The sequence below is a fragment of the Balaenoptera borealis genome, assembly GCF_965194805.1.
Source record: "Balaenoptera borealis genome assembly, chromosome: 5".
In the NCBI taxonomy this organism is placed as follows: Eukaryota; Metazoa; Chordata; class Mammalia; order Artiodactyla; family Balaenopteridae; genus Balaenoptera; species Balaenoptera borealis.
The window spans coordinates 134,130,465-134,144,869 of record NC_138862.1 but is presented as its reverse complement, the minus strand read 5'-3'; the positions used below and the strand labels follow the sequence as shown (position 1 = coordinate 134,144,869).

At 42.4% G+C, this 14,405-nt stretch overlaps 1 protein-coding gene across 3 annotated transcripts in view; it reads right to left on the bottom strand.

Annotated features, from left to right (window-relative positions):
• Positions 1 to 14,405, bottom strand: part of CPNE4 (copine 4) — a 611,710-nt gene that overhangs the window by 214,564 nt on the left and 382,741 nt on the right. For all 3 annotated transcript variants that reach the window (XM_082392743.1, XM_082392744.1, XM_082392745.1), the window contains exon 3: positions 2,658 to 2,837. In XM_082392743.1, the coding sequence (XP_082248869.1) occupies positions 2,658 to 2,837 (180 nt within the window). The remainder of the gene's footprint in view (positions 1 to 2,657; positions 2,838 to 14,405) is intronic.

Sequence of the window (14,405 nt, the reverse complement as noted above, 5' to 3'; positions counted from 1 at the left end):
CTTTCCCACCCATGCAATAAGCCATAAATGCTAGGGGATTACTATTTCCACGATGGGAACAGCCCTCAATGACTGTTGAGAGTATATACACCCCCACATGTATAAAAGCTCCAGTTCCCTCATCCTGAGGGTGAGATCACTCTTTGGTGTTTGCCCTGCACTGGCCTCTAGAATGTCGTAGCCCCGTTACATTCCAGCTACCCATGTCCAGTAGCTGGCTGGACAACACACCCTCCCAGGCTGCCCTCCTCTTCCTGCCTCACTTCTCCACTCCACCATGGTGCTTCCTACACCTCCTTTGACTTCCTATCTCAGAGTCGGCTTTTTGGGAAGTCCAAATGAAGATACCATATGCCAAACTCCTTCCTGAATCCAGAGACTCTGTACACAGCGTTCCCATCTGCTCAGAATGTGTTTCCTCTCCCTGCTTACGCTCCCGCTCCCTTCCAGTTTCAGTGGAAATGTCACTTCCCTCTGGAAGCCTTGTTTGAGCCCTTGTCCACCTGAGGCCATCCTCTCATTGTTTGTTCTCCTCTTCTGTACTTCTCCTTAAGAATGGTTGTGATTTAATTAATTGTTTGTGTAATTAATTTTTTTACATCTTTATCCCCAACTAGATTGTGAGCTGCTTGAGGGCAAGGACAATGCTTCTGGCCTCCCACTCTATTGTTGGCTCCTGGCACACTGCCTGGCACAAAGTAGAGGGTCAAGGACTGGCTGGATATGGGAAAATGAACCTTATGAAAGATGTAAGTTTGAGGGTCATTCACACAGAAAAAATTATGAAAGCTTTAGATAAAATATATTTTATTTACATGATTCTTAATGGATCTACATTTATTTCTTGGGACAGAATATAACTTTTTTTTTTAATATAACTTTTTTTTTTTAATATAACTTTTATACATAGAAGGGATGCCCATTGTCTAAGGGAGAATCTTAGAATGGTTCCTTTATATCTATAAAACTGCCATTTTAGTCACCTTTTAATTTTATTTATACATTGCAGAATTCCATCTCAAATCCACTATTCTTTCATTCATTCATTCATTCAATGCCTACTTATAGGACACTGTACCTGGCAAGACTCTAGAACTATCTGCTCTCGACTCTTTCCAAAAGCCATGAGAGAGACATATAATGACCATCATATAATATATGAGGGAGAACATCCCAGGTTCTCTGTCTGCCTCCCCTCAGCTCTACTTCCACAGTAGGCTTTTGGCTTTTACTGAAGAAGCAAGGAACAATCTTATGAAATCAATCACTATATTTGCCAGAAAAGGGTAACTGAGGGCTTGTCTATTTTGTCAGTGCTCACATGGGAGAAATTTCCTTTAGTGACAAGTGGCATGAGGCAGGGTGAAGACAGCAAACAAACATGCATGCTTGCCATTTCTCTGCCAGGCAGACTTTTTCTTACTAATCCCTAAACAAGACCCTTACCTCTGCATGGGATTAATTCAGATTTTGTGAGGTTTATATAATTTGGAATCCTTCTTTGTGAAAAAAGTACAAAACTACAAATAAAAACGTGACACAGAGCTTTGGAAGGGTCCACACAAGTGAGGGGCTCTGAATTTTAAGCTGCACTGGTTTCCTAGTGAATCAGCATCTGACCCTGATTAAGACTGCCTGGTCCTCCCGCCCCTTAGCCCTGCATGGTTACTCTGACCTCTATGCTTTATGCTTTGCCTGAAAGGCTTCCCTCCTCCTTCTTCTTCAATCCCTGGACCATATTTTTTCAAAGTTTGGCTCCGCAATGCTTTCTCTGATTCTCCCCAGCAGAAAGCTCTCCCTTCCCTGCAGGCCCACAACCCTATGTACAGAGCCCAGGATATGTTGTCTCATGATGGCTTAGAGGGCATCATGAATGGCTCTATTTGAGGGGCATATACTGTGCCTTCTCCAATTAGTCTTGGGCACAGGGACTATTTCTTCATTTAGGTTTCTCCTCAGCACCTACTCAAGTTCTGGGTACAGCAGTAAGGGAAGGGGAAAAGGAAAGGCGTAAGAAAGGCAAGATGATGGGGTGTGGAGTGAGGCTCACCTGGTTGTAACTCTGCCCTCGTTAGTGCAGGACCTCAGGCAAGTCACTTACCTCTCTAAGTCTTCGTTTCTCACTGACAAATGGATATAATAATGATGTTTATTTCCCATCATTGTTGTGAGGATTAAGTAAAGCATTTATTCATTCACCAAATATCTATTTAGCCCTCTCTTGGGCTATTTTTGGCACCAGAGGCTTGGAATACACGTGACTCAGGGATACTCCCTGTGTGGCGGTTCCCATAGTTGAGTTGGGAGATAGAAGATTATGATGTATCAGGATAAGGCTATAGCAGACACTCAACTGGAGCAGAGCAGGTGCTCCATAAATAGTCGTTAAATAAATGACTGACAGAATGAAGGAATTCAGAAAGCAAAAATGATTATCTTTGCAAGATAACACTTGATATATTTGCAGCATCATCCAGATGTAAGTATAATGTTGAATATAATGGACATGGCAGTGCATGGAACATCACGAAATGCTGCATGTTAAAGGAAATAAAATCAGCAGAAAGAAAACAAGGGTTGAATGAGAGGAGAGAAGACAAAAGGAAGGAGAAAGGCCCTCAGAAGGCAAAAAGGGAGGAAGGGCACCGTGGACTCACCTGGCCAAGTGTGCACTCCATGCCGCCCAAGAAGTCAGCCTCCTTCAGCTCATCGTGGTTGCTGCTGATGTTGTGGACCTCAAACCGCAAGCGCTGCACCTCCTCAAAATAAAAGTCCACGGTAAACAGTTTTGAATACACTGGGTTGATGCAGGTGCGAATCACCTCTGTTCTGTCAACCTGCAGAAGAGAGAAAGAGAAAACTCATCAGGGATCAGGGCTTCGTATCATTATCCTTCATGAGGATTCATCTTACGGTGCTCTGTCTCATTCCAAACTGTCAATGCCCTCCACCAAGTCACCAGGGTGAGCAATTTGGATGTCTTCAAGGATGCATCTTCAGAGAATAAGCCATGTTTCAAGGAGGAAAATCATAGAATAATCTGAGCTTTGTATTTAAGTATTTAGAGCACCTTGTATTGTTAAATAACAGGGCAACGAGATGGATTGATTAATAGGGGCTGCCTGGAGCCTCAGGATGAGAAAGAGTCTGAGGGCACATTTGGGTTAAGGAGAAAAGAAATCTATATTCAATTCCTGAAGTCTGAGGGGCACAGTCAGGGCAAAAGACCATGTAGAAGCCCCATTTTAGCCAACCCTACTCTAGTATGAGTGTCATAGTTCATGAATCCCAGCATACTGAAGGGGAAGGACATGAAAAGGGATATGAAGATAACTGCCTGTGGTCTCAAGTGTGCCTTTTGTTGGGTTTACACATGTTGACTCGGTCATTTCAGTCCCCGGGGCCTCAGTTTCCTCATCAACCAGTGAGGGTTAGAGGATTAGAGGATGAAAAGTCTCTTTGTGCTCTAATGTTCCAGGAGCGAAGACTTCCCAGGCCTTCTGTGGTAATAACTTTCCATTTCTCTCTCACTTTCTGCCATACTCTGTGCCCCTGGAGGCTGACTTCTATGGACTGACTTTCCTGGGCTCCCTTGACCTCTGGGTTCTGGGTGGAGGCAGCCAGAGGGGAGACTTGGCAGGAGATCAGAAGGACATAAGCAGTGTCTCCGTCCCTCTACACACAAGTCTGCTAGGGACTCCCATCCAAGAGGGAGCTGCCGCCAGGATCTGGTGACACAGTCCTGACCCTCAGACAGAGGGGTGGTAATGGCTTTCTGCTGCTGCCACGCTGTCCTTTTCCAGCTCCCTTACGCCTGCCCAGGCACATGCAAAGAGTCTCTGTGTGAAGAGTTTAGCCCTTTGAGTGAAACTCTGGGTATGCCACCTGCTTTCTGCTAGTACCCCCACCACTAAAGTTCTTCTCTTCCACGTCTGTCCCAAGTAAGAATACTCAACACCATTTATATTCTGTGAAGCCTTACAGGACCAAGTTACAGATAACCCAAGATCCTACAGTATCTCTCAAAGGGAGATATCCATCACTCATATTTTATGGGTCAGTTGGAGCCTACATGAACTGTCAGCTTTCAAATAGAAACATCGTTTTGTGAATGAAAAATATTGCTGCCATATCAGTAAACAAAGGATGTTGCAGCCACCAAGCCATCACATTATAGCCACACTGATGGTGAGCCCTGAGGGAACTCAGGATGGAGAGCCGGCTGCCAAGCCCTCAGCCACTGCAGCCACCACCACGGGGCACCATGAGGGGATCAGGATGGAGAGAAGAAGGATACTGGCCCCAGGTATCTGAGACGCATATGAAAGGAATGATTTCAGTGAGCCCAGACTCTTGCATATTCCCATACATAGAAAAGCACTAAATTTCATTAACTTGAGATATATGGTTTTCTTTAATTAAGAGTAATCTTTTGATGTTCCCACTACCTGGTCTTTGTTGCAAAAACTCCTATATATCCTGGCTCCCCACCTTGCTTCTTGGGAGAAGTCTCTCAGGGTTATTTGAGATGCTGTCTCCCAGGCTTGAAGTGCTCAGAATGTCCTCTGAATAAAACATAATTCTCAACTTTTAGTCTGTGCAATTTTTTTCAGTCGACAGTTTATTGGATACATCCCAAGAGTCATTCATTAGCACAAACTGTAAAAAAAATCTCCCCACTTTCATTAGAGTACAAGGAAAGTTTCTCAATAAAATCAGGGAAACCATTTTTGACCATATCATGTGTGTACACAATATCCAGCAAAGAAAATTGGATACACTCTTGAGTTCAGGGCTTGGTCCCTGTCCCTGTCCCTTCCTATGCAGGGCCCTGTGTGAGAGAGGGTTACCCTGTAAGGAACACCATCTGCTATTCCTGGTGGGATGAATGATCCAGGTTATGAGGAGGAGAATATGGTCCTTTTATGTCCCTGTGCAAGAGACAGAAAAACCAAACCCCAACCCACTGCTGATTAGCAGTTGAAAACAAGCTATTGTACAGACCAATGGTTATTTGACTCTTCCCGTGAAGACTCAGCTTCTATTTGAGCTGAATTTTATATCTTTTAAAATGTTCATTCTGGTGGGGGGGGGGCAGGATTGCATATGTTATTGGTTAACTGTGTGGGTACAAGGATTTACTGTATTGGCATAGTTCTTTTCAGTTTATTAAGAGATTATGGTTTTGAGTAATAGTAAAAATCAGAGGTCACAAACTGGTAGTCTGCAAGTTCACACTTACCCTGAGGTGTTTTATTCGTCCTACTTAAACGTAGTTTTCTCTTAATTTGTCAACAGAAAACAGCCGCTATTTCTATTGCCCTCCCTTTGGAAAAAAATCATATTATCTGGCAACCTGGGACTACATTCATACATGGCAACCACTGGGGGCTGCCCCATTCAGATGGGCATTCATTCTCCATTCTCCAAGCTCTTCACCCTCAATGAATTCCCCCGCCTGACTTCTAGAGGCATTTTTGCAACACTTGGTCCAAATTCATAGCATCATGAGCCATATGATAAGAGATTTAATTATATTCATGTGGTGCCTTTTGGTAGAAGATTTTGAAATAATCTCCAAGAAGTAACTTATAGGTGGATTCTCAAGACACAGAAAAGGTTCTTTCCTCAGGGCTAGAAGAACAGAGTCCTAGCCAGGTTTAGATGATAAGAGACAGAAGATGGAAACTCTAGTCTTTGTTTCTCTGCTTTAACCACCCCAAAGGGTGCAAATGGCTGATGTGCATCAATCCTGCTGATTTTCTTCTCACTTCTTGATTTTCAAATGCTCATCCCACATAGACATCACACCACACCTCAGATGGACCATCCAAGGCAACACTGAATGGCTTGGTTTTGTGAGGGAGAGGATTGGCTTGGAAAGAAGTTAAGTAACAAACCTTTGCATTACCAAGATAGATAATTCCAAGGATAATCTCAGGGCCATTGAGACCCTTGAGTATGGATGCTCAGGACTAGGAGGAGAATGGTGATGGGGAAATGCTCGTAACACTCACAGATGTTTCAAAACATTCTGCATTCCCAGTCAGTATGGGAGATGCATTCTTTTCTGGAGACTGAAGACAGGTTTAACCTGAGCAATAGAGCCTAGGACGGCTGATGTTTCTCATTGAAAGGTGTCAAGGTCAAGGCAGTTGTTTCCAAAGGACCAGCCATTGACTGGTGCTGCTGGTTGCATCAGAATCATGGGGCAATAGTAATATTCCACTGTATATATGTACCACATGTTCTTTATCCATTCATCTGTTGATGGACATTTAGGTTGCATCCATGACTTGGCTACTGTAAATAGTGCTGCTATGAAGATTAGGGTGCATGTGTTTTTTTGAATTATGGTTTTCTCTGGGTATATGCCCAGTAGTGGGATTGCTGGCTCACAGCCATAAAAAGGAATGAAATTGGGTCATTTGTAGAGACGTGGATGGACCTAAAGAGTGTCATACAGAGAGAAGTAAGTCAGAAATAGGAAAGCAAATATCGTATAATAACGCATATATGTGGAATCTAGAAAATGGTATAGGTGATCTTATTTGCAAAGCAGAAATAGAGACACAGATGTAGACAGCAAATGTATGGATACCAAGGCGGAAAGGGGTGGGGTGTGAAGAATTGGGAGTCTAGGATTGACACATGTACACTATTTCTTTCTTTATTTATTTGTGTAGCCATGTTTTTTAATTCTTTTTTTTTTTTTTTTGCATTTTTTAAAAACATCTTTATTGGAGTATAATTGCTTTACAATGGTGTGTTAGTTTCTGCTTTATAACAAAGTGAATCAACTATACATATACATATATCCCCATATCTCCTCCCTCTTGGGTCTCCCTCCCACCTTCCCTATCCCACCCTTCTAGATGGTCACAAAGCACTGAGCTGATCTCCCTGTGCTATGCGGCTGCTTCCCACTAGCTATCTATTTTACATTTGGTAGTATATATAAGTCCATGCCACTCTCTCACTTCGTCCCAGCTTACCCTTCCCTCTCCCCATGTCCTCAAGCCCATTCTCTACGTCTGCGTCTTTATTCCTGTCCTGCCCCTAGGTTCTTCAGCACCTTTTTTTTTTTTAGATTCCATATATATGTGTTAGCATATGGTATTTGTTTTTCTCTTTCTGACTTACTTCACTCTGTATGACAGACTGTAGGTCCATCCACCTCACTACAAATAACTCAATTTCATTTCTTTTTATGGCTGAGTAATATTCCATTGACACATATACATTATTGATACTATGTATAAAATAGACAACTAATGGGAACATACTGTATAGCACAGGGAACTCTATTTAATGCACTGTGGTAACCTAAATGGGAGGGAAGTCTAAAAGGGAGGGGATTATCTGTATGTGTATGGCTGATTCATTTTGTTGTGCAGTGGAGGCTAACACAACATTGTAAAGCAACCATACTCCAATAAAAATTAATAACAATAAAAAAAGAATCAATGGGGCAGCTTTCCTTAACACTGAGATTCCTGATCCCTATACTCCAGGTTCTGATTCAATAGGAGTAAGGGAATCCCCAAAATCTGTATTTTTAAAGGTGTTCTTAGGCAATTTGAATGTTGGAATATCAGAGTAAAGGAACTGAAGAGACAGAGGGTCTAGCTCTTGCTCTTGTGTGAGGTTTTTTTTTGTCAAGGTTTTAAAAAATCTTGCTTTCTTTCTGTTACCCAGTCTGCAAAACTGTCAACACTTCTCTCCTCTGCAGTTGTAATGACTGATACCCCAGTGTTGCTTATGGTTTGCAGAACATACTCACACACATTTTTTTATTTGGTTCTTATAGCAATCATGTGATGCAGCTTTATACTATTTTATATATGAGTAAAATCAAGGTCAGATGTCAGTACAAAGTACTGGATGACAGAATGGGCAGTGAGTTCAGGCTTTTTGACCTCAAAGTCTGGACTATTTTTCTTAATTCATGTTTCTTCATGAGCATCCCTAGACAGAAAGAAAAAATGCAGCTGGGTTATGATATGATGATGATAGAATCAATCATTAGATATTGCTTTGGATGAGATGCTCTTTTAAAGAATTTCATCTAAAACATTTTTCAGTAGAACAGTAAAGTTCATAATAGTTAATGCTTATGGAAGGCCTGGTGTGTCACAGGCACTCACTTTTAAAAATGCATTATTGAAGTATAATTTACATAAAATAAACCACATCTATTTAAAGTGTACCATTCCGTAAGTTTTGGTATGTGTATAGACTTGTGAAGCCATCCCCACAATCAGGTAAAGGCACCCATTAACCCCTATGGTTTCCTTATGCTCCCTTTTAATTCTTCCTCTCACCCCTTCCTGCCTTTGTTTCCAAGCAACTACTGGCCTGTTCTCTGTCACCATAATCAGTTTGTATCCTCTATAATGACATATAAATTAATTGTACACACTATGTAGTCTTTTTGTCTTTTTCTTTCATTCAGTGTAATTATTTTGAGATTTATTCATTGTGCATTAACAGTTCATCTTTTTTATTTCTGAGTAATATTTCATTGATGGACTGTTTCCAGTTTGACTGTTACACATAAAGCTGCCATGAATATTCATGTACAAGCATTTGTATAGACATATATTTCTTCTCTCCAGGAGTGAAATAGGTATATGTTTAACTTTTAAAATTCTAATAAGTGTGTAGTGGTATCTCATTGTGGTTTTAATTTGTGTTTTCCTAATAACTAATGATGTGGAGCATCTTTGCACGTCCTTATTTGCCATCTGTCTTCTTTGGTGAAGTGTATGGTCAAATCTCCTGACAGGCACTCTCTTTTCATCCTTATGACAACACTGTGAGGTAGGTACTATTATTACCCCCTTTACTGGGAGGTAGAGAGACCCTATAACTTTCCCAGTATCATACCGCTTGCAAGAGGTAGGATTTTTCATCTTTATGCTATATAGTCATGCAAATTTGAAGCTTTTTCACCTAAATCCTCTTGCTCAAAGTAATGTACAAACCAGACAACAGGCATAAGATATGGAACTGCTGGGGAAAGTCAGTGAATGAGGCTGTAGTTGTGTCTCTGGAGATCTGGTTTGTCCACTGGGCATACTGGAGATACAATGGGGGCCTTGAACACTGCCCACGGAGATTGAACTGTGTAGGGGACAAGGTCAGTGTGTCATCAAAAAGAGTTCAAGACTATGCACAGAATGGCCATCTGTTCCCAGAGGCTCCCAAGGGCTGGGACTGACATAGGCAAAGGAGGTGAGGTGATTGGGAGGTGAGCGCTAAACAATGAGCTGGAGAAGTGGGGAGAAGGTAAAGTCAGGAGCCAAAACTGATGTCAGTCACTGAATGCTCTAAGGTTTCCTAGAGAAGTACAGGTCCCTATCCCAAGGATAACAGGGCTGGCGAAGAGTGACATCATGTGCCAGAGAGAGACGTGAAGGCCCCCAGGGCAGGCATATAATTAGATATTATTTCAAACTGATATTCTTTAAATATTTCTGCAATATTTATTTAGTGAGGGTGAGGAGAAACTAATTTTCTCTGAATAAATAATGGATAACGTTATGATCAAAAATAAAGGATGGATTACAGACAATTTTTCAAACCATGTAACTTCCAAAGGGACATATTAAACCACATAAAATTTAGATAATAAGTCACTGAGTCACCAGAATTAGCATTATTCAATTTCAGCTGCTTGTGGCTGCTGATTTCAAGTGCCTGGCCAAGGAGTTGGCAGATTTGTCCTACCACTGCAACAAACAAGTCTCTGGTCTTAAAATCACTCAACAGGGGGAGAGAGGTTGGTGCTAGTGAAATATGGCTTTTATTTTCATTGTAAGTGGATTCTCTACTTGAATAGGACTAACACTGTAACATTTTGCTGGTTATGTAAAAAGAAGTCACCCGTGGGAACCTGAATTTCCTGATGCCATTTTTGTGCTATGTCTTCATGCTTGCATCATTTCTGGCTGCCTGACTGGTGTGCCTCACAGTCGGTTCCTGCTCACCAGGTCCTATGAGTGAAAATATGCCTGAGTATTCAGCAACCTTTGCTTCTCCTTCTCTTATCATAACATCCTGGGCTGAAGCTGATCTCTCACCTGGACACATGTGGTCCTCAATGGGGGCAATACTCACTTTCCCAGGGGACATGTGGAAATGTGTAGGGGCGTCTGGGGTTGTCACAATGATGGGGTGACATCCCTAGATGCTAAATATCCTACAATGTGGAGGTTAGTCCTAATCAACACAGAACTGAACACTCTTCAAAGCTAGTGGTGTCTCCTATTTGTCCAATCCACATTCAATCCCAGCTAAACAAATAAAGAAACTTCTCCAAGGGTCTTTTGGTCTCAGACCATGCATATGAGTGGACTTACTAGCCAAGATATGAATAAAGAGTGGGATCCTTAAGAGAGAAACTCCAGAAGACATCCCTACTTGAAGCAATCATAGTAGTTGTGTTATGAATAACACACTTCACAGAAGTCACCTCCTTAGGAATTTTTACCCTTGCTTAGTAAATTATTTAAATTTATCCTGGAAATGAATGGCAACTTGAGTGGTGACCAATGATGATGGTAACTTTTCTGCACAGGCAAAGAAAGGGGTGAGAGAAAAAATGATGTACCTTTATCATTCACCTTCTTACGTTCCTGTAGAAGGTGTTTTACATGTTATTTTCAGACCTTATCTTCATTAACTTTAAAACAAACTTTCTTTCACAATGTAACGTTTTTAAAATTGGGATGCATGTTATAATCGATGACATGCCATTGTTTAACTGAAAGTATATTTTTGTTAACTGGTGATACATAAAATAGTACTTCAGTTTACCAATGACTTATCATTTTACCAATAAGTCTATTAAATATATCATCCTTATTTTGCAAATGATAACATAAAACTGCATCAGAAAAGCAGTGGCAAAAGAAAGGATCAAACTCAGTATCTCCAATTTCAAAATATATGCTCTTCCTACTTTATGATTTATTATGGGTTGAATTATGTCCCTCAAAGTTCATATGTTGAGTGTATCAGAATGTGATATTATTTGGAGATACAGCTGTTACAGAAGTTAGAAGTAAGGATGAAGTCATACTAGAGTGAGGTGGATCCCTGATCTGATATGACTGGTGTCTTATAAATAGGGGATATTGGACACAGACATGCACACAGGGAGATGCCATTTGGACATGAAGGAAGAGATTGGAGTGACACACTTACAACCCATGAGACACCAAAGATGACCAGCAAACCACCAGAAGCCAGAAGAGAGGTGTGGAACAGATTCTCCCTAGTGCCCTCAGAAGGAGCAATACCTGGCAACACCTTGATCTTGGACTTCTAGCCTCCAGAACTGTGAGACAATAAATTTCTGTCATCTAAGCCACCAGTCTGTGGTAGTTTCTTATGGCAGTGCTAGTAAACTACACATCACTCTACCTCTCTCAAGAAGCATCCAGATTCATCTCTGAAAAGGCACTCCTCACCCACCCCATGGCAAAATCTTCAAATGCTCTACAGATTAAATTGAACGAGTGATCCAGGGTTACAAAAGTCAATCCATTGACCACCCCCCACCCCCACCCCCACCCACCCCCGCCTTATCTTTCTGCTATGCACTTCACCTGGCTCTCAAGGAACAAGGCCCTTTGTGCGAGCTGGATTCTGTTTACAGAGCCCTGGGAATTAACCTGCTGGAGGACCTGGAATGAGACAGTCCTTTAACCACTGGACTCAGCCCAGGCTTGTGCTGTTGAGTAAACAGCAGAGGCACATCACCTCGCCCAAGAGTGGGGCTCAGAAGTGAATGAAATGAGCATCACCTAGAGGTACCTTCAGAGAGTTCTCAAGGGCCACAGGGATTGGTCCTGGGTCTTCTTCTTCCTTTGTTGCCCTCCTCAGCCCCTGTTGACAGGGGTCTCAAGTATGCACTGCTGCATCCTCCTCAGGTGTTCCTCTTCCCCAACATGAATGTCCAGTGTGTGTGGCTTAGTTCCCATGGTCCAAAATTCCTATGTTGAAACCTAAGCCCCAGTGTGATGGTATTAGGAGGTGGGGCTTTGGGAAGGTGATTAAGTCATGAGGGTGGAGTGCTCATGAATGGGATTAGTGCCCTTATAAAAGAGACCCCGAGAGCTCTCTTGCCCCTTCTGCCATGTGAGGACACAGCAAGAAGACGGCTAAGTGTTTATTAACCAGGAAGCAGGCTCTCACTAGACACCGAATCGGTCGATGCCTTGATCTTGGACTTGCAGCTTCCAGAACTGTGAGGAATACATTTCTTCTGTTTATAAACCACCCAGTCTATAGTATTTTTTTATAGCAGCCTTAACAGACTAAGGTTTTTAAACTATGTGGTTTAGAAATCTTAATGAATACACAGTTCAATTTGAGGACCAGTAATATTATATTACCAGCTGCTATGGCTCAGCCCCAAGGTGCATGGCGACCAGAAGGACCGTGTGATCTACTCTGAACACCCCCACCTCCTGGTCAGACTGTGTGTTGGCAAGTTTCTTCTTCCTTGGGAGCTGCCTTTTGACTGCTGCTCATCTTGTTACAGGATAAGAAGACTGAAGGAAATAACTAAGTTGTGAGCTGATTTACTTGATGGATTATCCAACTGAGCACTCCATTAACTGCCACATTCCCAATATGTGAAATGAGAGTTAGTGAATGTGGTGATTAGTCTCCTTTGCATCTGAATATCTTTCTGTTCTGCTCTGTTCCCCAGGAGACTGGCTGCATGAATTGCTTTATTAGGGTTACTTTGTCAACTTGCCTCTTCAGCCAATAGGAGACATCAGTAGGATATCAGAAAGTGGGAAGAAAGAGAGGTCAGTGTGTTTTGCTTGCCCCCTTCCTGCCCCATGCTTCAGTTTTAGGTAGTGACTATGTCCCCCCACCCCCCCCCCAGTCCCCTCCTAGTAACCCTTCCTGCAAGCCTCCAGCTCTCACTGGGTTCCAGTAACACTGCCATCTCCACCTACCCATCAAGTCCAGTGGTACCTTCCCACTGTTGCTACTCCCAGAGCATCTCATCATCCCTTGCTGATCCCTTGAACTTTGCCCATACATCTCTACGTGTGTCATTAACATTTCTTCTGGAAGAGACTTCAGAATCCCAAGGGCAGGCAAAATTGTGTCCGGCCTGGTGGCTCATGATGAATGAATTATATGGTCTTTTAAGAGTCTGAAAACTGTTGATCCATGTATTATTCATGTGGTAACTTCCTCTTAGCCTCAACATCTATTCACAAACCGTGTTCAGTAATAGATCATAAGGAACATTTACTGAACACTTAAAATGCCCCAGGCATTATTCTAACCAATTCACATGTACTGTCCCACTCAATCATCCCAACAAACCGTCCCATTATCACTATTTTATACATGAGAAAACGTAGGGTCAAAGGAGTTAATGTGCCCAAGGTCACTCAGCTGTAGTGATGGAGCCACTTGAGATTCCCCTTAAAGCTCTTTCCTGGGACATGACCATCTCTCTTGAAGAGGACATATCTCTTCAGGTACCCTCTCAATATAATGGTTTCAAGCAGAGCCATTCCCAACACTCAAGACTCCAAATGTTCTTTGACAGGAAAACAATCTTTAACGTCTTCAGCTGGGAGACAGACCCTGAAAAGGCTTTTTGATGTGACTGTGAGGGTCCAGCATGTCTCTCCCTGTCTTCACACCTTCTTTCCCCCCTCCTTTATATTTTTCTCTTCAAGTTTCTTCCAGTTAGCTCATTCCCTTTTGGGATAGATCAGGAGAAATATGGATGCTCTAAGCAGAGAGGACATAAGAAGAGTCTAAAACATAAATGGTGTTTTCAATCCTAAATCAACGTCCTTCTACCAGACTCCAGCTGTAAGCTGGCACATGAACATCAAATGATCAGAAACTACCTGACAAAACTCATGCCTGTCTGCTGAAGGAAATCAGAGCCTGCCAAGGTGGGGGTGGGAAGGGACTGCATGACAGGTCACTCCGAGTTGTAGCTCCTGTCAGATCCTCCTCATGAGGGAGCTTGGAGGCTAATCCCACACAAGTGTAAAGCAGTTTGCACTTCACTCAGATGCTGGTTATTAACAAGATGGTCCCACCGCCTCATCTCTCTGTCACAGCTGTAGAGTCCTCGGGAAAGGTCGTCCAAGACTGGAGAGCCTTGACAGTTTCACTCCCTCTCGTGAGAGTACTGGAATCACAACTAACTGCTGAATAATCATCGACAGGAAGACACTGGAACTCACCAAAAAAGATACCACACATTTAAAGACAAAGGAGAAGCTGCAATCAGACAGTAAGATGGGCACAAACACAATAAAATCAAATCCCATAACCGCTGGGTGGGTGACTCACAAACTGGAGAGCACTTATACCACAGAAGACCACCCACTGGAGTGAAGGTTCTG